Source organism: Macrobrachium rosenbergii, chromosome 9 (assembly GCF_040412425.1).
Source record: "Macrobrachium rosenbergii isolate ZJJX-2024 chromosome 9, ASM4041242v1, whole genome shotgun sequence".
Lineage (NCBI taxonomy): Eukaryota > Metazoa > Arthropoda > Malacostraca > Decapoda > Palaemonidae > Macrobrachium > Macrobrachium rosenbergii.
Window position 1 is genome coordinate 40,033,239 of NC_089749.1, and position 25,000 is coordinate 40,058,238.

A 25,000-nucleotide genomic window follows, 5' to 3' on the forward strand; every position below is an offset into this window, starting at 1 on the left:
GTTGTTGGTTTCAGTCCTCCCATAGGGTATATGCCTCTGGGGCGGTCGTCAGGCATATATATATATATATATATATATATACCATGTCGTATATTATTACAGAATGTAGTAACTTACATCCGGTGGACAGTAATCGCTATCCGCTCAATGACGGGCAGCGAACGTTGGTCCCCTAGATTATGAGGCCATTATGTTACCAAATATATATACAAATATATATATTAAATATAAATAAAATATATATATATATATATATATATATATATATATATATATACTATATATATATATATATATATATATATATATATATATATATATACTATATATATATATATATATATATATATATATATATATATATATATATATATATATATATATATATATATATATATATATATATAAAACTGAGTTGGAGAGGGAGGGAGAGAGGTAACCACTATAAATCGTCATTATATAACCATATATCGCTCCTTATATACGTTATATATATATATATATATATATATATATATATATACAAATATATTTATATATATAAATATATATATATAGATATATATTATATATATATATATATCTTGTATATATATATATGTTATATATCACTGTAGTCCTGAATCCTCGTCCGTCGCTGGTCTGACCCCACGGATGGTGGACTTATTATCAACTAAAAATTCTCTTCGGTAACATATATGAAAATATATTACTATCTGAGGTAGAGTGAATTGGATATTAAAGGACGTTTGTGCTTTCATGATTATATATATATATATATATATATATATATATATATATATATATATATATATATATATATATATATATATATATATATATATATATATATATATATATATATATATATATATATATATATATTTATATATATATATATATATATATATATATATATATATATATATATATATATATATATATATATATATATATATGTGTATATGTATACATATGTAGAGATAAAGAGAGAGAGAGAGGGAGCAAAACGGAAACAAGTAAAAACATGTGCCGAGTTTCTTTGACGAACCGAGTTTTATGTACAGCGTATAATCAAGGCCACTGCAAATAGATCCAGCTTTCGGTGGTCTCGGTATCATGCTGTATGAGCCTCAGCCCATGAAACTTTAACCATGGCCCGGTGGTGGTTTTTCTTATATCATTGCCAAAAGCACGATTATGGCTAACTTTAATCTTTAAACTAAAAACTACTTAGGCTAGCTAGAGGGCTGCAATTTGGTATGGTTGATGATTGGAGGGTGGATGATCAACATATCAATTTGCAGCCCTCTAGCCTCAGTAGCTTTTAAGATCTGAGGGCGGACAGAAAAAGTGCGGACGTGCAGACAAAGCCGGCACAATAGTTTCTTTTACAGAAAACTAAAAGATAGATAGCCGAATTCGCGCATAGAGAACGAAAGGGACAGGGAAAAATGGGTAGACGTAGGTTGACAGACATTTAAGGAGACAAAAGGTAGAGAGAAGAGAGAGAGAGAGAGAGAGAGAGAGAGAGAGAGAGAGAGAGAGAGCCATTGTTATACACACAAGTGATGACATGTCTTTTGAGTTCCAAATACCTGGAAAGTGTAGGGGAACAAAGATAATTTAAAATGGCAGAAGAATTACGTTAGCCGTTTAAAACACCATACGCCGTACTAGATCAGGATATGCGAGATATCTCAATGTCCGCCAGTGTGTGTGTGCTCTCACGCGCACACATACACACACACACACACACAGATAGAGAGAAAAATTTTGTATCTTATTTTAGCTCTTAATGACAAAGCGTCTACCACATTCTGCCACTCCACTCAGTCTCCATTAGCCCCCTGCCTAGCCCCGTCCACCTAACCTCCTCAAAATCCAGCAACAAACATCACCGCAGAATCCGGAGAGAGAGAGAGAGAGAGAGAGAGAGAGAGAGAGAGAGAGAGAGAGAGAGAAAAGTCTTCGTCCTGCCTGAGAGCAGGTGAATTGACGGAGATATTCATGTCTCATTCGTTTTGAAGCCTATTTGACACTCGCTCCTTTTCAAGCGCCTCTAAATAGGACCACTGCGCAAGTTTTGCCTCTCCTCATTCAAGGGCTGAGATGTGGACGTATTTACATTGCTGCTCTCTCGTCAGCCTACACTATGTGCACATACACGGAAGTGTATATTGTCTGGCTGTTTCTCTCTCTCTCTATCTTTCCGTCTTTCACTAATCGTATACACATACACATGTAAGTCAAGCAGTATGCATTGGATGACACTGTGTGTGTGTATCTATTTTTCACTCACGCATGACCAAATACAGTAAGATGAAGCTGAAGTTACAACTAGCTCTCTCTCTCTCTCTCTCTCTCTCTCTCTCTCTCTCTCTCTCTCTCTCTCTCTCTCTTTCAAATTGATCAACATAGACGGGGCTCTATGGTACAAGTATCTCTCTCTCTCTCTCTCTCTCTCTCTCTCTCTCTCTCTCTCTCTCTCTCTCTCTCTCTCTCAGCAAATTCATCAACATAGACGGTACACTACACGGTACATGTATCTCTCTCTCTCTCTCTCTCTCTCTCTCTCTCTCTCTCTCTCTCTCTCTCTCTCTCTTTTAAATATGCTATTTAATGAAAAAGTAAAACATTTTAGGAAACTATCTTCTCTCTTACGCTCATCCGCCATTGCTCTCCCCTTCCCTTCACGAGGACAAACCAAACGAAATTCGAAAAGAGAGAAGGAAGGTCAAGATCGAAATGCGCAGAGAATTAGTCAGTGACGTCCCGAGCCGACGTTTATAATCCATGAGGCGCCCCAGAAATGTTAGGATTCATGTATGTTGCATCAGCTTGCAACTCATACACGTTCGGGACTTGGTCCACTGGTGTGATATTATGAAATTACTAACACGTGTGTGTGTGCATATATATATATATATATATATATATATATATATATATATATATATATATATATATATATATATATATATATATATATATATATATATATATATATATATATATATATATATATATATATATATATATATATGTGTGTGTGTGTGTGTGTGTGTGTGTGTGTATATATATATATATATATATATATATATATATATATATATATATATATATATATATATATATATATGGGGCTTTTTGTAATGAGCAGAATTACAACGCAGAAGATTCTTCGAATAACTAACTGGACGTGACCAAGGAAGTTTGAAGTGCCTGGCAGGCTTCCCGGAAAGTTTTGGAAGGTGTCAAGGAGGAGCTGTTTAGTAGCAGCCTGATCTCCCTCCCCCTCCCCCGGCAACCTCCCCCCTCCACCCTCTTCTCTACCTTCTCTTTCTCCTCCTTCTCGGAATCAACTTTTCTAACAAGAAACAGGGAATCTTTATTTTTAGAGCTCGTTGCTTACGGGGCCAGAAGAATATTGTGGCTTCCTGTGAGGACAGATATGTTTTCAGCTTCACAGAGACTGAAACTTGTATAAAAATGTTTTCCTCCGTGCTCATCTGAGAACAGAATGCCGTGTGATCCTTTAGTACTGTTAAGGAAGAACCTTCAGAAGAATAGAAATCTGTGGTTTCCTTCAGTTCAGTCAACTTTGCAGCTACTTTACGTTTCACACATTCCATATTCCATTAATTACTACAAATGAAATTCCACACGAACATATCGGAAATACAAGGAAAATCTCATACAACTTTACCCATTGTGTTATTAACTGATTTTCTGTTGTAGCTAAAGGTTATGTCAAAGACTGACCCCACAACAGCTCAAGGCTATGCCAAAGATTGACCCCCTTTGGCATTACAAGGATCTTCTTCAGTAACTAAAACTAGTTGTAATATAATCACTCGAAGTTCTAAGGTTAGAAAAAATTGTTTACTTTTTTATTGCATGCTTTTATTGAACTTGACTTCTGCATCTGTCTGTTCGTCCCCAAATCTTGTAGCTCAATTTTCAACCTGTTCCCTTCGTCCGTTGGACTTGAAATTTTGCATAGTTACTCAATCCCGGTGACAATACAACCTTACATGGTCAGTAGATCAGCAATGACCTCTAGTGGCCCTACAGTGACCTCTCCCAGTATCTCAGGAGTTGTATGAAACTCTTCGGATTTTTCACAACTTCTTTTGACTCAGTAGAAACTATCCATCCACCTCACCTTCCTTCATCCATCCACCCGTTCCTCTCCTCCCCTTCCCAGCACATAATCAAGTGTTAATTTAGCTGTGTCCTCCTCCCTCCCCTCCCATCCCATCCTCTTCCCTCTTCCATTCCCTTACACTTCCCCTACCCCTTCCCCTCCCCTCCCTTTTCTCTCTTCCATCCTCTTCCCCCACCCCTCCCCTTCCCATTCCCCCTCCCATCCCCCTTCCAAAGCACACGATCAAGTGCTAATGTAGCTGTGTCCTTCCTCCCCTTCCCTCTTCCACCCCACACCCTTCCCCTCCCCCTCCCCCTCCCGGAGCATACATTCAAATATTAATTTAGTTGTGTCCTATCCTCCCTTCCCTCTTCCATCTCCCTCCCCTACCACTCCCCTCCCCTTCCGAAGCACACAATCAAGTGTTAATTTAGCAGTGTTGTCCCCCTCCTCTTCCCTCTTACCTCCGCCTCCCCTTCCATCTTCCATTCCCTTCCCTATTCCATCCCCCTCCCCTCCCCTCATCTCCTCTCCCCTCCTCTCCCCTCCCCTTCTGAAGCATGCAGTCACTAGAATTTAGTTGTGTCCTCCTCCCCTGCCCCTCCCTCTTCTATCCTCTCCTTCCTCTTCCATCCCCTCCCTCCCCTCCCCTTTCCTCCCCTTAGCCTCCCCCTCCCCTTCAGCCTCCCTCCCCCTTCATCTCCCTCCCCTTCCCCCTCCCCTCCCCCCTTCTCCCCTCCTCCCACTTCCCCTTCCTTCTGGAGCACACAATCAAGTGATAATTTACCTGTGCCCTCCCCACCCTCTTCCCTTCCCCTCCCCTTCACTCTTCCATTCCTCTTCCCCTCCCCTCCTCTTCCCCTCCCCTTCCCCTCCCCTTCCAGGCAATCAATCAAATGTTAATTTAGCTGTGTCCTTCTACCTTTCCCTGTTCGATCCCCTTCCCGTTCATTCTTCAATCCCCTCCCCTCCCCCTACCCCTCCCTCTTCAGGAGAACATGATCAAGTGTTAATTTAGCTGTGTCCTCCTCCCCTCCCTCCTTCCTCCTTTCCTCTTCCATCCCCTCCACTTCCACCTTCCCTTCCCCATTCCCCTTCCCCCCATTCCCCTCCCTACCCCCTTCCCTCCCCTCCCCATCCCCCTTCCAGAGAACACAATCAAGCTGTGTCCTCCTCCTTTCCTTTTCCATCCCCGTCCCCTTCCCCCACACCTCCCCTTCCCATGCCACCTTTCCCCTCCACTCCACCTCCTTTCCATCCCCACCCCTCCCTCACCTTCCCCACCCCTCCTTCCCCTCCCTTCCCTTCCCTTCCCCCTCCCTTTTCCATCCCCTACCCCCTTCCTCCTCCACCCTCCCCTCCTCTTTCAACTCCATCCCCTTCCCCTCCCCTTCCATCCCCTACCCCTTCCTCCTCCACCCCTCCCCTCCCAACTCCATCCCCTCCCCTCCTCCATCCCTCCTCCTCCTCCACCCCCTCCCCTCCTCCTCAACTCCATCCCCTTCCCATTTTCCTCCTCCCCGTACCTCCTCCCCTCACCCTCCCCTTCCCCTCTCATCCTTCCTCCTCCCCTTCCCCTTCCCTCTTCTTCCCTCTTCCATCCCCCCCCTCCCATTTTCCTTCCCCTCCTTCCTACTCCCTCCCTCTTCCTCTTTCCTCTCCCCCTTTCCCTTTCCTCCCCATCCCTATGAACAGACATCAATATCGTTAACTACAATCATAAATCGGTTACAATTTCTGTCAAACCAAAAAGTATAAAATAAAAAAATATTTTTTTAAACATGCTTTTATTAAAATGTACTAAACAGTAAAAAATAATTTTTTGAGACAGGATTTTCTTACAATTAATCAAGTCTACAAAAATAAAAGCGTGGGCTCCAAACATGGAAGGAAATGCTACAAGAAAAGAAATATATATATATTTTTTTATTTCTTGTTGCATTTCCTTCCATGTTTGGGACCCACGCTTTTATTTTTTTTAGACATGATTAATTATAAGACAATCCTGGTGTGTATCAAAAAATTATTTTCTACTTTTTAGTGCATTTTAATGGAAGAATGTATTAATAAATTCTTTTTACATTTTTTATTCCACACTAGATGCACTTACTATGTTTCTGTGACAACGGTATTGTTACCGAAGCCTACAATGAAAATGGAAACTAATATATTTAGTGGAAGCAGAAAAAAGCTCTCTCTCTCTCTCTCTCTCTCTCTCTCTCTCTCTCTCTCTCTCTCTCTCTCTCTCTGCAGCTCCCTGTCACACCATTCCGGAAGTGAACTAGGTCCCCATCACGGTGGTCCTGCCAACCATTCATAGTTCCTTGAGGGTCAGCCAGGCGGAGGGAATGCATTATGCTACGGTTATCGCGTCCAGGCCGCGTTCCATCGGCCTTTTTTTCTTTCCCCTTGGCAGGAGGAGGGACGGGACACGTACGCGTCATCCTCAGCTGTTACTCTCCATTCCCTCGAAGACTTTGAGGGCGTCGAGGACTGGGGGAGGAGTTCGTCTTATCCACCGCGGAAAGATAGAGTCGACTTGTCTCGAAGAGGAAGAACTTGGAGGCTGGAGGAGGCGGGGAAGGAACGACGGGGAGCGGCGACCTGGAGAGCCTGGAGTTGGGAGGCGGCTTGTTCAAGCCTCTTGATAGTTTCATTTGAATCCACTTAAAAAACAAAAACCCACAACAACAGAAATGTCCTCCGCTGTCATTGCACGGGCGAATACTCAGGTAAATCAACCGAGAAAAGTCTATCTTCGACAAAAATTAAATATTTCCAAAAATGGCATGAGTCACAATTCGTTACCACGCCTTCCGTGGACCCTAGAAGTATATGACCCTACACTGATCCTTGAATATTTTTGCATTCTTTTTGACCATTTCGTTAAAAAATTTGGCGAGCAAGTGGCGAAGACGATGATGATGGCGATGGTACATCAAAATCATCTTAAAAAAGAAAAAGAATGATTTCCATAATACATACAAATGTATGATTCGTGATCACTCTGCAAGAATTCCCTATATACAATTTAGAGTGGTAAAATGTTTATTCACGTTTTCAGTTCCTCTTTTCTTATTTTGTGTCCCACCTACACAATCTATGCAGGCTTCGCCCCCTGCGGCCCAACTCCGGTGACTTTTATTCCGAAGAAAGTACAAAATGTAGACTATTCCCCTCTGCTGCTCTCATAATGTCTTTTTCTTTTTCATTCTGGCACATGCGAGATGCCCAAAGAGAATGAACACTGTGCTGGCATAAGGTACCATAATCAATCAGCAACAATAACATGTTTTAGAGTTGTCCATTTAGCTAGAGATTTTTTAAACGCGTTGTGGCTCTAACCAGTGTTTACTAAATTACATATAAAGTAAACGAACAATGCAGGATTATAAACGCCTCTATTGAGTACAGGTGGTTTTTTCTGACGTCAAAGTTTAAATCTGTTCGCTCAGTTTAGTTTTATTAGGTCTCGAAGATAATGTCAATTAAAAGGCTTATGAGCAGAGAATTCAGTACATCATGTTCAGTTAGTTTCTTGGGATTTGATGATAATGAAAGGATAACTATAAAGATAGAAACTTGAAAGAATTTGATAATGACAAAATCAATAAAAACACGACCACCATTTTCCTCGACTCTTATGGGAGCTACGGCTAAATAATGGGAAGGATCTGTTGCTTCAGAATGTCTATTATCTTGGCTTTTTTACTCTTTATCCACTTCATTATTGATGAACACTTTCGTCAACGTGGTCTACTCCTGTGTTGTCTAAGGAGTCTTCTAATAGGGAATTAGAGTCGATCATCGCCTGGTATTTCTTTTCGTTTGGTATAATTCATTACCAGTTTCCTTTGTTTATCGACACTTGCAATTGAGACTTTCTTTAACCGGATTATAAATATCATCTACCATCGATTCCTGTTCACCGAAGAAATGGAAGACGCTTTAACAAGAGGTCCTTTTATTGTAGTTTTTTCAATACAGATCGTCAGCCACAGATTCCTCTTGACGAAGAGAACGGAAACCTTCTCAGCAGAAGTCATTCTTTATTTAGTTCTTTACAGGCTCAGTCCAGTCCTGCAAGAAATAATCCTGCTGGACAGCAAGCAAACTCGGAGGGTATTTCCCTTTATTTATCGTTTCAAACAAGAAGCCCGGATACACAGTAGTTAGCTTCTTTATGGTTTTAAGGAGGCTGAGGTCTGACCTTGGAAATTTTACCTTCTGACGCGAGTTAGGGAATAGCTCAGGTCACTAGGCCCTTATGTGTTATACTCTTACTGTCAAGAGAGCGAGTCAATCTTGTTATCTTTACACGCGACAGAGAGAGAGAGAGAGAGAGAGAGAGAGAGAGAGAGAGAGAGAGAGAGAGAGAGAGAGAGAGAGAGAGAGAGAGAGAGAGACTATTCCATGTCATTTCATTTTCCCAAGAAACCTCGATGTACATTCGGCTAGTTCACGGATGGCTTCAAGGTCATTTTGGACTAATTTTACGCTTCCAATGACCACCATTAAAGAGTCATTAGCAGCCATCTTCTACTGACCTTTATTCTCTCTCTTCTCTGTCGATCCCTTACTCCACCGGGGTTCTTAGCTCACTCAGTAGAGGACTGATTATTCTTTCCCATCAGGTAATTAGGCGTTGTATCTACCCTAGTCACACCTATTCAAATGTTAATCTTTATGGATCTACATTTAGCAAAGTTATTTTCATTGTCATTGAACTTTGAAACTGTAACAGCAGTCTTATAAACCAATCAAACGGACAGGTATCTTTGACACGCTTGAGATATTCGATCAGGTTTAACTATGCCAGATTACAGGTGAATTTGATTAACTGACATAAATTTTTCATATTTCTCAGTCATGATGCGGTTGAGCATATTTACAGATAATCATGCATAATAAGGAAGTGTTCCCCCTTTTCCGTAATAAATAACCTTGGCGAATTTATAAGGCGTATTGAGACCGAAGCCACAGGCGTGCCAACTTCACCTTTGAAAATGAGGGAAATCGAATCGCAGCCTCAGCTCTAGAGGTCTTTTAATTACGCCAATTAAGGAGGATTAGGAGGAAGTAAAGCATATGCTTTGAAGTGGCTAATATAGGTGTTATTTCATTTCTTTTTTTTTATTCTTTAAGCCGGAAGACTTAGCGTAATTAATTTTTTAGAAAGTCAGGCTTTAGGAATCTAGAAGGGATAGTGACTTCACCAGATGAAGTTCATTTACCTCGTTAACTATCCAAGTATGGTGACACTGATCACGTGCCTGCTTTGTGTCGCCTATTAGATAATGGCTTTTCCCTCTTTTTCGCCGAAATCTGTTTTACTTCTCCCTTACTTTTATAGTCTCCTCTTTCTTCTTTTGTATGAGGCTTCCTTCGCTTCAAGCTCTCAAATGCGAATTTTGCATCTTGTAGCAGCGCTTCTCTAGTTCTCTCACTCTTTTACTTTTAGTCTTTTATCACTGAATGCCTCTTATTTGTGCTCATTGTTATTATCGTTATCTTCGAGGAAAACTATTTCTTCTCACCCTAAAAGATCTTCCTCCCTTTCTTCCATTTCCGTTCTCTTTGAGAACAATACAAATGCGAAACGTGCTAAATCGGATTTTCTACCAGAAGCCGCATCACTTTAAGGTCGACAAGAAAAATGTTATCAAACATCTTCAAGTGTAGCAACTGTACTCAGAACCAGCCCTCACTCAGGGACCAGCCGGTTCGATCAGTCTTTTACACAGGTCACTTCCAGAAAGTGGTGTCCATGTCCTCCCGCTGCGCACCCTGCACCAAATAACCTGCCTCTTCTCACGAACGGACGAAGCTGGCTCAAATACCCGTCTAGCGGGACCCGGCTCAGTTCTAGACATTATCCATAAAATCATCACAGCTTGCTGCGATTGCAGAAAGCGATCCTCAAAGCAAAAAATGCCTTTTTAACGTGCTGTCCCTTTCAGTAGGAGATGCGTTTTTCTTTAACAAGATCACCTCGACTCCGGTATTCAAGAGGCACTTGACTCCCAGTGACTGATCTCAAATAGGTCACAAAAAGCAAAGGAAGTAGCGAGTGAAACGTGTCACTGAAGTTATATTGGCTGACAGGGCCTTCAACAATCGCTTCTTTTCAACTCGAGTGATCAACGACCGCCGGCCGTACTCACTTCCTCTTTCCAGCGCCAAGTACGGGTGCATATATATATATATATATATATATATATATATATATATATATATATATATATATATATATATATATATATATATATATATATATATATATATATATATATATATATATATATATATATATATATATATATATATATATATATATATATATATATATATATATATATACATATATTTATACATATGTACATATATATATACATATATATACACTAAATATGTTCACAAACATTAAAAACAAGTATGGTTTAACGTCAAGTTCACTGTGCCTCAGGAATAACTTACACCAAAGAGGAATTATAACTAGTAAAGTACAGTTATTCCAGAGGTATAGTGAACTGAATATTAAACGATACTTGTAGCTTAATATTTGTAAATATAAAAAGTCACGGTGTATAAATACAATAATATATATATATATATATATATATATATATATATATATATATATATATATATATATATATATATATATATATATATATATATATATATATATATATAATTATATATATATATATATATATATATATATATATATATATATATATTATATATATATATATATATATATATATATATATATATATATATATATATATTTATATATATATATATATATATATATATATATATATATATGTGTGTGTAATATATATATATACACAATGTCCTCTTAACTTCTCTAATTCTTCGCGCTTTTTTGGATATGCTTGTCACTACAAAGCCGTAAGATCCAAGAGCAAGAAATTGAAGAGACTGTGATGCCCGGTCGCAGGAAACGAACCCGCGTCACCATATTTACAAGGAGGTCACGTTGCCGACCTGACCACGAGAAGGATAAAAGTCCATTAACTCTCGTACATACATATACCTGTCGTTTTCAGATATATTTATTAGAGCAGGAATAGACCCATCCTCACCATCGTAGCCAAGTGGGCAATTGTTTTTATTGCTTTTAGGCTTAAATATATATGTAGAATCTACTGGTCACAGATTTTACCAGATACATATGTAACTTTGAATTCTTCGCACTTTTTTAGCCACAATGCTCTCTGGTTAAGTGACTCAGTAGATTCTTTGCACTTTTTGGCTACTACAAAAACGATTGTATCTGGTAAAAGTGAGGATGGGTAGATTATTAAATATATCTTTCAGCCTAAAATGTTTGTACAAGAAAACGACTTTTGCCCACCTGGCTACCTCCTTGTGATGGTGAGGATGACTGGGCATCACAGTCTCTTATTTTTGTGCTTGATCTTACGGGCTCTATTAAATATATCCAAAAACCACAGGTTAAGAGGGCATATGTTTGTACAAGAGGCAATAGACTAGTTTATCCATATATATATATGGTCATATATATCGGCAACGTGACCTCTTATGATTATATATATATATGGGTGGGTTATGACTATTTATCACATCACCGTGATTCATATACAATCAGAAACTACAAACGTCCATCATTCACTCTACCTCGGAAGTAATATATTTTCTTGAATTTTTGCTTGGATCGAACCAGCGACGGACGGGGGCTTGACACACTAACCAGTCGGCCACAAGAGAGGTGAAAATGAATACCATCTATCAGCCCAAAAGGTGTTTTGCGTTTGGAGACGATATCCACCCACCTCTGATGAAGTTAAGAGGGACTATTTATCACATCATGGATTCATATACAATCAGAAAGCTACAAACGTCCTTTAATATCCAATTTACGGAAGTAATATATTTTGTATATGTTACCAAGGGGAATTTTAGGTGATAATAAGTGAACCAGCAGTACGGGGATCAGGACTACAGTGACACACTAATATATATATATATATATATATATATATATATATATATATATATATATATATATATATATATATAAATATATATATATATATATATATATATAGATATAGATATATAGACATATATATATATATATATATATATATGTATATATATATATATATATATATATATATATATATATATATATATATATATATATATAATATATACGCTAAAATGTTTCTGCCCAAGAGGCTGGTTCTAGGAAAAAAATAACAACACGCATAACGATGAGAGACTGAGATGATGTATGTGCATTCACACACACACACACACACTGCAACTTTTAGATTCCAAACACGTTACACTTAAGGCCATAATATATAGTCGTATACGACCTCATTCTGCAGAAACTGTATAATTATGTGAGAGAGAGAGAGAGAGAGAGAGAGAGAGAGAGAGAGAGAGAGAGAGAGAGAGAGATTCACCCATTGTAACTTAATAGAGCTATTCAAAGTGTGTGTGAGTGTATGTATGTATGTGTGTGTGGTGTAGATTTTCCATTACACACGAGGGGGTCAGGTGGTCGTCAGACTGTCAAGCTGTCAACTGCAGGACTTACTCTTCGTCTCAAACCCGCCACTCCGCCCCACATTCGCACGACGGCCCCACCCCCACCCCAAAACCCCCTTCTTCTTCTTCTTCTTCTTCTTCTTCTTCTTCTTCTTTAAGGTGTCTTTCTTTTTTAATCTCCTCTTCCTTGTCTTCCTTCATCTCCTCTCTCTTCTTCCATCGTCGTCCTCTTTAGGTGATTCCTTTTTCTCTCCCTTTTTATTCGTCCATTTCGTTTTGTTCATTCTCGTCAACCCTTTCATCTTCTTTCGTGCCCTTATGTCCCACCTCTCTTATTCTTTATTTGCTCTTCCGTGTCCTCACTCCCTTCTTCCTTCTTTCCCTTGTATTCCTATTCAAGTCGCGCCTTTTCTTTACCCCGAACATCTTTATATTCCTCTTTTTCCGTGTTCCTTGATCGCAGTCCTTTCTCTGTTTTGCTCATTTTCTTTTCTTCTCCTACTCTTCAATTCCTTTTTATCTTTACCTCCATCTCCTCATGTCTTCCTCCCCATATTCTTCGTGCTTTTTCTGTTACCTTCCCTTTTAGTGCTTTTCTGTTCTCTTACTCGTCCTAGTTTGCTCACCCATTGCTTTGGAACCTTTCTCTAATCGATACATACCTTACAAACCCTGGTCAGCCACTTTGTCACAGTTTCACTACGATATCACAGCATCTGGCTTTAAAACCCATGAACTCTCGGTGTCTGCCCAACAGAAACCACAAGCATTCTCAGACCCTTTCTGCACTAACATCCTTCAGCTCTGCTGCTCTTCTGTCTTCCACGTTCTGCAGACCTTTAAATACATATGCTCCCTCATCGACACAGAGCTTGATTTCTGACAGTTAGTACCTCTCCATTTGCATGTTGTTCTAACATCCATTTGCTCTTCCAAGCCTTTCTTTTACTTACACCCTGGAAGAACCAAGTTTTTTTTTTTTTTATAAAGTGCTTGTCGGTATTATGTATAGTTGCAAAGCATGGGTTAGGTTAGTTATATTAATAATGAAAGAATTAATTTTCTCTTACCAATAATTATGTATAAATCTCAGTTCATTACATTTGTTTGTTGCACAGACACACGAATGCAATAAATATATATATATATATATATATATATATATATATATATATATATATATATATATATGTGCAATATAGTGTAATGAACTGTGATTTATATATAATTATTAGTAAGAGAAATTAAATTTATATTAATAATATATCCCAAGCTTTGCAACTATATATATATATATATATATATATATATATATATATATATATATATATATATATATATATATATATATATATATATATATATATATATATATATATATAAATATCAACACAATTCGTGTGACTCAGGTCTCTCAGGTGAAAGCAAGGGCGTTATCAAATGTAAAGAAGTTGGAAGTGAATTACCTGGGCAAGCTAATGAACTGTCCCGACTCAGCAATGACTTATTTTTTATATAATTATCCTTAGTAAGAGAAATCATCAACACACAATCAAATAAATTTTGACTCACGTTATTCTCTCAGGTGGAAAGTAAGGGCGCTATCCACTGGGCCAAGTCTAAAAGCTTTTGGAACCTTCCACACGTGATTGTGTGTTGATGATATCTTATTATCAGAAGGGATAATATGAAATGTTGTCTATTGGGTCATAGTAGTTGGGGAAATATATGGTATGCAAGCAGTTAGCTTGCCCAGGTATATAGGTGCAGTTATCTCAGGTTCCAACTTCATTTAGACATATGGATATATATCCATGAGATAGATAGAGTAAATTTCGTTCCACAGATGATGATTTCTATCTTATTCACTCAGAAGGATAATGAATGAAACATATTGGGTCATTGCTAGTATGGGGAAATATGCAAGCAGTTAGCTTGCCCAGGTAATTTTTGGGTGCAATCAGGTTCCAACTCTTTTAGACTTGTATATGGATAGCGCCCTTTGCTTTCCATGAGAGATCGATCCCGACGTGAGTCAGAAATTTATTTCTGTTCCACACGTGATTGTGTGTTGATATCTTATTCACTCAGAAGGGATAATGAATGAAATGTTGTCTATTGGGTCATTGCTGAGTCGGGAAGTTGGGGAAACTCGCTGGTATGCAAGCAGTTAGCTTAGGTAATTTCTGGGTGCAGTTGCTCTCAGGTTCCAACTTCTTTTAGACTTGTATGGCCCAGTGGATAGCGCCCTTGCTTTCCACCTGAGAGATATATGATGAGTCAGAAATTTATATATATAATATATATATATATATATATATATATATATATATATATATATATATATATATATATATCAAGAGTTTATGGAAAGGCGTTCTATTTGCATATTTTTATTCAAGAGTCGACGTTTCACGTCGCTTGATGCATTTTTTCAAGGATGAAAAAAGTGTTGAAAAACAATAAATACTTGTATATATAATGAGAAAGATATATAAAAAATCTATTTTCACCTTATTTATATCTTAGGAAGAACAGAGAGCAAAAAGGAACAAAAAGGGGAAGAAAAATAACAGCAAAGGGGCACAGAACATTTACCATGTTGGTAGTGAAGGCTAGACTGGCGTAAAGGACAACATAAATGATGTTTTTGTGTGTGTGTTTTTTTTAACCTCGTGTGTCTTTTTCATTTACTGTATGTTGTCCTTTACACCAGTCTAGCCTTCACTATCATCATGGTAGATGTTCTGTGCCCCTTTGCTGTTATTTGTCTTCCCCTTTTTGTTCCTTTTTGCTCTCTGTTCTTCCTAAGATATAAATAAGGTGAGAAATAGATTTTGTATATACCATTCACCTTATATATAAAAATACTTACTGTTTTTAACCGCTTTTTCAGCCTTGAAAGTGCATCAAGCGATATGAAACGTCGGATCTTGAGTAAAAGTATGCAAATAGAACGCCTTTCCATGAACTCTAGACCGTGTATCATCCGAGCTGCTACTCCTGTCTTCCGATTTATATATATACTGTATATATATATATATATATATATATATATATATATATATATATATATATATATATATATATATATATATATATATATATATATATATATATATATTTATGTGTGTGTGTGTATGTGTCATTTCAGGTATCATCTATAGCCTACACTATATATAAATAATTAACTGAATGGTTATTCATTAACCACTGATTTTTTCAAATTAAAAAGAATCTTTAATAGCGTGATTCCTAGATTCGATTTTCATACTTGATATTTTATATTTGTTTTTTGTTTTTTTAGGCACCTGTCGAGTATGGCTCCTGGAAGGGGATTCTAGAGGCCCGAGAATTTGGAGCAGTCTGCTACCAGCCGCTGGAAACCGACGTCTGGGACACTATGGAATCCAACGTCGATCTTGGCCACCTTGAGGATCAGCTGAAGAGGGCCCTGGTGGCTGAGCTTGGAACTGACTTGTACGAGGAGCAAGTGGAGGAGTTGCATGACGAACTCCGCATGGTGGTTGAGAAGACGCAGAAGGCCAGAAAATCCAAGAGGGAAGAAGGGTGCGGCGGGGAAATGGCAGGAGCAGAAGGGAAGGACTGCCAGAAGAGTGGCAAAGAAAAGGTGGACCCTGAGACCCCAGGGGTATACAGGACTAGTAGGCCACCATGGGGAACACTTGGTGAAAGTTCTAGTGTTAGAATTAATAGTTTTAATAATAGTCATAAAGATAGTAGCCGTAGCCATATTAACAAAAGCGATATAAGTGCAAGTCGTACCCATAGCAATAATGGTGACGCGACCACCGACGAAACACATTTTAAACATAGACCCAACAGTACGATTCTGCTTCAGAGACTTAAACACATCATTCAGGCTGGAGACGACAGTACCCAGAACAAACACGAGATCTCAGCAACGAGTGACAGCGAAACTGCCACCGGTTCCTGGGATGAGGCCAAGTTGGCTGATGACTCGAGCACTCTCGGGTGGATAAACGTCAGGGAATACCATGGAAAACATTCAGCCGAAGCAGAACAGGTTTCGGGGAAGCAGGCGGAAGGGGGCAGCAATCACAGAAGAAGAGGTGCCAAAGAGCAGAGGAAGAAATACCTGTACATGCAACAGAAACACATCAGGGAGTACGACATGTCGGAGGACTGCCTCACCCTCAACGTCTACATGCCGATCGTGAGTACATCCAGTGCGCTCCCTCCCTCCCTTCCTCCCTCCCTCTGTTGCTCGTCCAGCACTCCAGTCGCCTCATAGCTGACTTTAAGGTTTTCTGTGTTTAGAATTACCCCGACATTTTAACTTCGAAAACGACTGGACTTTTAGGTTGAGACTTATTTAAAAATGGAAGCATGCAGTCTGATTGATAAATTGTTGAACGATGTCATTTACAAAATTAAGAGAAGTCTGGATAACTTGTGTTGATAAGTACTTGAGATTTTTAGTCAAAGCACCAACAATGTCCTAGAAATTCACGGTTTTAGCTGCTTCAGTTTTCGCTAATATTCGTGCTTCAAGGTGCAGCTGAATATATATATGATATATATATATATATATATATATATATATATATATATATATATATATATATATATATATATATATATATATATATATATATATAATATAATTATGTACATGTATACACAAAATATGCAATTCATAACTGAGTTTCGTGTGAGGATTTTAATATTGTTGCTCAAGCACCTAATGACTGCTCTTTATTCAGTCAGGAACCATTAAGCAGCTTGTTCCTTCACTAAACAGCCAGACTTCTTTTACCGTTTTGTATCTATTGTTAGTCGACGTCCTCCATCTGAAACATGACTTTGTGACTCAAATTTCAGTTCCAACTGAGCTAGGTACTAGACTTTAGTCTTTTCAAGTTCTGCTTTTTAGTTTCCAGTAGTTTAACTATTTTTTTTTTTTTTTTTAGATTTCATGTTTGATAACTATAAATTTTGTAAATGTTATAACTAATTTTATTCATAATTTTTCTACTTTGCATAGTAATTAAACATACGTCCCGAAAATTTGGCCAACAAACAAATATAATACTACTCTGGCTATTCACAATTCTATTCCTTTATATTATATATACAGTATATATATATATATATATATATATATATATATATATATATATATATATATATATATATATATATACATAAATTTAGCATAAATTCCACAACAAACAAATATAATACTACGCTGGCTATTCACAATTTTATTCCTTTTATATATACAGTATATACTGTATATATATATATATATATATATATATATATATATATATATATATATATATATATATATATATATATATATATATATATATATACAGTTATGAAGCTACAAATGTCATTTAATATCCAATTCACGCTACTTCGGAAATATCGCCGATGGAGAATTATCACCGAAAGAGAATTCTATAAGTGATAAATGGATCGGTACCGCCGGATCTCGATCCCTCAACACAATACCTTCCAACAACTACACGACGGTCAAACCACTGATCCGTTTATCACTTATAAAATTCCTCTTCAGTGATAATTCCCCATCGAGGATATTCCTAAGTAGCGTGGATTGATATTAAACGACATTTGTAGCTTCATAACTGTATATACATCGCAGTGCGATAAATTTTCATATATATATAAAATTTATCCATATGGTCATATATTTATATATATATATATATATATATATATGTAGAATCTACTGGTCACTTTTACTAGACCATAATACTTCTCTTAATGCCCTCTTAACTTTCGAGTTCTTGAGCTTTTTTTTGGATGTGCTTGTAACTACGAAGCCGTAAGATCCAAACGCGAGAAATTAAAGAGACTGTGATGGCCGGTCGCGGGAAACGAACCCGCGTCACCATAAAGACAAGGAGGTCCTGTTGCCGACCTGACCACGTTGGCCATCACAGTCTCTTCAATTTCTTGCGTTTATATCTTACGGCTTCGTAGTTACATGCATATCCAAAAAGCGCTAAGAATTCAAGAAGTTAAGAGGGCATTGTGGTTATTAGAATTATATATATATATATATATATATATATATATATATATATATATATATATATATATATATATATATATATATATATATATATATATATATATATATATATATATATATATATATATATATATGATATTTTTATATATATATATATATATATATATATATATATATATATATATATATATATATATACATTTTTTTATCACACTGTGATATTACAATCATATATAATCATACTGTATAAATATTAATATAAAATCCACGCTGCCTCAGGAATATAAATTAATGATGGGGAAATTATCACCGAATGGGGGGAATTTATAAGTGATAAATGGACGGGCACTGCCGAGTCTCGATCCCGCGACACAGATACGCATCCATCAACTCCAGTCGACGTTACCACTGACCGTCCATTTATCACTTATAAATTCCCTTCGGTGATAATTCCCATCGGGGATATTCTCGAGGCAGCGTGGATTTGATATTTGCGACAATTGTAGCTTCATGATTATATGTATATATATATATATATATATATATATATATATATATATATATATATATATATATATATATATATATATATATATATATAAAGTGAATAACCATTCAAATAAAGGGACTGATAACTATATATATATATATATATATATATATATATATATATATATATATATATATATATATATATATATATATATATATATATATATATATATATATATATATATATATATATATATATATATATATATATATATATATATATATATATATATATATATATATATATATATATATATATATATATATATATATATATATATATATATATATATATATATATAAGTGAGCAATCATTCCAATAAAGGGACTGATAACTATTTAGTTTTACGGATTTCCAGCTGGAATCAAAGTAAACAAAGGAACTTTATACTTACACACAATTCAGCTTCTCATTCGGGAACTTGATTGATTGGTCATCCCACCTGCCGATGCCCTTGTCGAGGCCATAAAAGCTGCTATTTTTCAACCTGATAATCGGCAAGATCTCGACTCTTGAACGTCACCAGCTTTCAGTTAAGGAAAAAAATTCTCTTGAACTTTACTTCCGTATTTTGTGCGTTGATGTGTGATCTCTCTCTCTCTCTCTCTCTCTCTCTCTCTCTCTCTCTCTCTCGCTGTGTGGAAGCTTCTCTTATTAAAGCCCCCTTCAACAAAGTTTCGTTTCACAAAGTTGCGCCCCGTTTCAGCTAGATTCATCAAAGGTTGCAGCGCTTCCAGGAAGATGAGGAGAAAATCCGCCGTTTAGAACTTTTGCTAAGAATTTTTAATGGAATTGTCGATATCCTAAATCGGGGAAGTCCTACTACTCTTTTCACCGGGAGGATATTGAAAAGCGACTCCTCAACTCAAGAAAAGCAAATAAACATTAAATGACTGACAAATGATCACATATGTGATTCAATTGAATTTCACTGTATTTCACCAATCTGACGACGTAAAGGTTAAACCGAGGGGACTTCCGTATAAATAAAGATGCGGAAGCGCTTTTGAACATTTATACCCATCAACGGTATTCATTTATAGAAAGCGCACACACGTTTTCGTTCTGGAAAAAAATTTGGAAATCTGCAGCTTGCGCGAGGGTAATTAAATCCGCAATGTATTTCTAAAGCAAGTGTCTTTTTAATAGATGTTGAGTGGGTTTCAGAGTGGGTGACATTGCTATACGAGATTATATTCCATTGCTTAGGGGCTAGTCAAAAGTTGCTAAGTGGTGGCATTCATATGGTAAGTGTTATTTGCAAAGGTACAGGCTGATATACCTTTGCTTAAAAGTTATTCGCCAATTTGCTATTTAGCATTCCTTTTCTGTAGTGCTTTTTACCAAGTTCCTACTTACCATCCCATTGCTAAAGTTGTTACGTGATTGGATTACTCTACTGGAGGATCAAATTTGTTACTGGGCAGTATTCCTTTACTTTAACTCATGGTTATTTGCAAAGTTGCTACCTGGTCGTGTTCCTTTACTTACACTAAATGTTATCCGTAAAACTTGATGGCATTTCTTTCACTAATTGCTGGGCACATTTAGCACAAAGGTCTAGACCGTCATGAACACTGACGGCTTGAAAATACTTATGGTTTTATTTTGTGCAGTGGCTCAAAAATGGCTACCAGAAAAACTTTAGATTGCTTACATTGCCAGGTAACCTAAAACCCCGTGCCCAAGAATCTTGTAAAAGTTCTTCGCGCAGTCAACCCTGAAAATTGTCCCTGCTAATTATACATACTTAATACTTACTAATATATATATATATATATATATATATATATATATATATATATATATATATATATATATATATATATATATATATATATATATGTGTGTATATATATATATATATATATATATATATATATATATATATATATATATATATATATATATACAGGGTGTCCATGAAGTCATGGTGCAATTTAAAATACTTGTAGCTTCATGACTTTACATGATAGAATTAATCTGTAAAAAGAATAAGAAAGCATATTTCTAGTTTTTCTGATCTTCTGAAGTTTTATTTATTATTAGTCTTATCAAATACTTTTCACAATTTCTGAAACTTAAAAGTGACCTCTTTTTCAGAGCTGCTGTTGACCCATGGCTTCACTAGAAGAGAGAGTAAACTGTATCCTTTGGTTGGCTGAGCTAAAATGCATTGCCGCTGTCCAAAGAAGGTTTACATCCAAGTACAATAGAGAAGCACCACACAGGAATTGCATAGTCAGGTGGATGAAGAAATTTATAGAAACAGATTCTGTTAATGATAAACCACGGTCTGGTAGACCATGAGTTGATGAGAACTGTAGCATCTGTAGAACAATCCTTTGAAAAAAGTCCGAGAAAGCGTCTAAGATCATCATCTTTGGAGATGAGGCTTTAAAAATCGGCTGTACATAGGATTCTGCGGAAAAAAATTAAAATGGAAGCGTACAGAATCCAAATGCATCAGCTCTACAGATGCTACAGTTCCTCATCAACATAGTTTACCAGACCGTGGTTTATCAACAGCAGAATCTGTTTCTATTAGTTTCTTCATCCACCTGGCCATGTAGTTCCTGTGTGGTGCTTCTTTATTGTACTCGGTTGTAAACCTTCTTTTGACACTCAGCGACAGTACATTTAGCTCAGCCAACCAAAGGGTACGATTTACTTTCTCTTCTAGTGAAGTCATGGGTAAACAGCAGTTCTGAAAAAGAAGTCATTCTTAAGTTTCAGAAATTGTGAAAAATATCTGATAAAACAAATAATGAATAAAACTCCAGAAGAACAGAAAAACTAGACACATTAAGATTTCTTATCCTTTTTTACAGATTAATACTATCATGTAAAGTTACGAAGCTACAAGTGTTTTAAATTGCACCATGATTTTATGGGCATCCTGTATATATGGATGTGCATATAAATGTATGTGTTTATATATATATATATATATATATATATATATATATATATATATATATATATATATATATATATATATATGTGTGTGTGTGTGTGTGTGTGTGTGTGTGTGTGTGTGTGTGTGTGTGTGGAGGGTTTATAATTTATAGTGCATTTGGGTTAAATTTCATGAAGTAAAATTTTTCCGTAAAACTATTTAAGTGGAAATTGTTATCCGTCCCACTTAACGCATCCACTTTTGATATACCTACAAGCAGAAATGAGTATCTTTGACTTATTGTTCAACATACAAACATGTAAAACGGGAACTCACTATCGCACTTAGCAGTATGTATCCATACGTTAAATTTAATTTAATTTTAATTTCAATTGCAGTTTTATTTTCAAGTTCAAAGACACCCTACCGGAATTGATGCGATCTTCAACGGTATATTTATTCACTTGTCCCAAATGTAATTTGAGATCCTATGGGATAATTCCAGTCGGCTGTTGAAGGTTTGCATCGACTGTCTTCGCTATGCGTCTGTCGCAGGACAGGATTAGTTTTATCCAGGAAGGAATTCACTGCAATACGGTAAAAATGTAAACACAATATTCTTTAGAGTGATTTCAAAATCCCATCTCAAGTAATAGATAATCAGTCATTACCCATTTTCGAGTCCCTCTTCATTAAACAGTTATCACCAACTCTCAGCAACCGTTCAACTGCCGTACCATTAAACATTGCCTGATAGACCATTCGTCCATTCTGCACTTTTCGCCTCTCTGTATTTGCCTTCCCTGTTGTCCAAAAAGAATTTGTTCAGTCTTTTACACAGTTTTTGGGGTAGTGAGTTCTCGTCTCGATATTTTATCATTTTACTTTTTGTAAATACATACAGAAATTCATAAATATATACAAAAATTTTGTACATGGCAGAATTAATGTCGAATATTTTTCTCTTCTGTCTGTTGTTTTTTCTTGTTATATTCAGTTTTTTCCCTAAAGGTTTGTGTCAATATGCTTGATAGTTTTGTTCTTTAAAGTTAATTTCGTGTTTCATTACTTGCCAATTTGCAGTCATGTCAAATTTTAAGTTCATTGATGTACTCATTTCTTTTAGAAGAATGATTTACTCTTGTGCTCCACTTCAGTCTTATTCCTGATTCATGGGTTTTCGTTTTCTCTGCTTTTAGCCGTGAAAATGGAATTTGTAATACCGAAATATTGGCAATGAAAATAAATGTTTAACTAAAAAAGCTGAGGTTTCTGCTGGCCATACTCCTCTTATTAAAGATTCGATTCGACTTTCTAGAAGCGACACTGCCATTCACTATATATAGTATATATATATATATATATATATATATATATATATATATATATATATATATATATATATATATATATATATATATATATATATATATATATATATATATATAATATCCTCACGTGAAAATTAAAGGTCTTTGGTACCCAAGACTTTCAATGCAGGTTTTATTCAAAGTCATCTTCAGGGTACTGAAGATGACTTTGGAATCGTTTACAAAACAAACAAAGTCTTAATTTCCAATTCCTTTAATTTTCACGTGAGGACTTATTTTATACTTCATCCACGGGACCATTGTGAAATTACAAGAAATATATATATATATATATATATATATATATATATATATATATATATATATACAGATATATATATATATATATATATATATATATATATATATATATATATATATATATATATATATATATATATATATATATATATATATATATATATATAGATGTACAAGCAGGTTTTTGTATTACAGTTTTTCTCTTTTGCTATCATAAAATGTCTTTCTGACCATGGATCTAGGTTTTTAATCCATTATCCAACAAAGGCAGGATATTTCCATTTCTTACCTTTACTCCTAATCATATCTATTTCCCTATTAATACTCTCAGGACCACATGTATGTAATATTCTTAAAAATATTGATGTAAAAATTGATTTCTTAACTTTATTGCTGTGACCCGAGTAAAAATAAACATAGCAGAATATTTGTGGTTTTCTATAAACTGTGTTTAAATCCGTAACTAGTTCTAAGTATTAGGCAATCCAAAAAGAGTAGGCGACCATCCTTTTACATTTCCATAGTTAATTTTGTATAGGTGTACTAATTCATTTAACCTAACAAGGAAGCTATTTCCGTTTCTTCCTTTGTGGTTGGTTATATATATATATATATATATATATATATATATATATATATATATATATATATATATATATATATATATATATAATATATATACAATCATGAAGTTACAAATGTTGTTTAATATCTAATTGAAGCTACTTTGGGAATATCCCCGATGGGGAATTATCATCGAAAGACAATTTTATAAGTGATAAATGGATTGGTACCACTGGGTCTCAATCCCTCGACACTGTACCCTCCAACAACAGTCGACTATCACACTGTGATTTATATACAATCATGAAGCTATCATTGTGGAGGTGGGTTAATGCCGAAGCTAAGTACAATTTCCCGCCCTCGACGGGTAAATAAGTACGGCAGATTCGACATTAACTAATACCTCTCTTGGTTGCTCAATGGTCTGACCGTCGACTGGAGCTGTTGGAAGCTACTGTGTCGAGGGATTGAGACTCGGTGGTACCAATCCATTTATCACTTATAAAATTCCCCTTCAGTGATAATTTCCCATCGGGGATATTTCGAAGTAGCGTACTGAATTGGATATTAAACAACATTTGTAGTTTCATGATTATATATA

The 25,000-nt window shown here is 36.0% G+C and overlaps 1 protein-coding gene across 2 annotated transcripts in view; it reads left to right on the forward strand.

Annotated features, from left to right (window-relative positions):
• The window catches only part of LOC136841706 (bile salt-activated lipase-like), a 208,326-nt gene that overhangs the window by 136,456 nt on the left and 46,870 nt on the right, over nucleotides 1-25,000 (forward strand). For both annotated transcript variants that reach the window (XM_067108929.1, XM_067108930.1), the window contains exon 2: nucleotides 16,011-16,901. In XM_067108929.1, coding sequence (XP_066965030.1) covers nucleotides 16,011-16,901 — 891 coding nt within the window. The remainder of the gene's footprint in view (nucleotides 1-16,010; nucleotides 16,902-25,000) is intronic.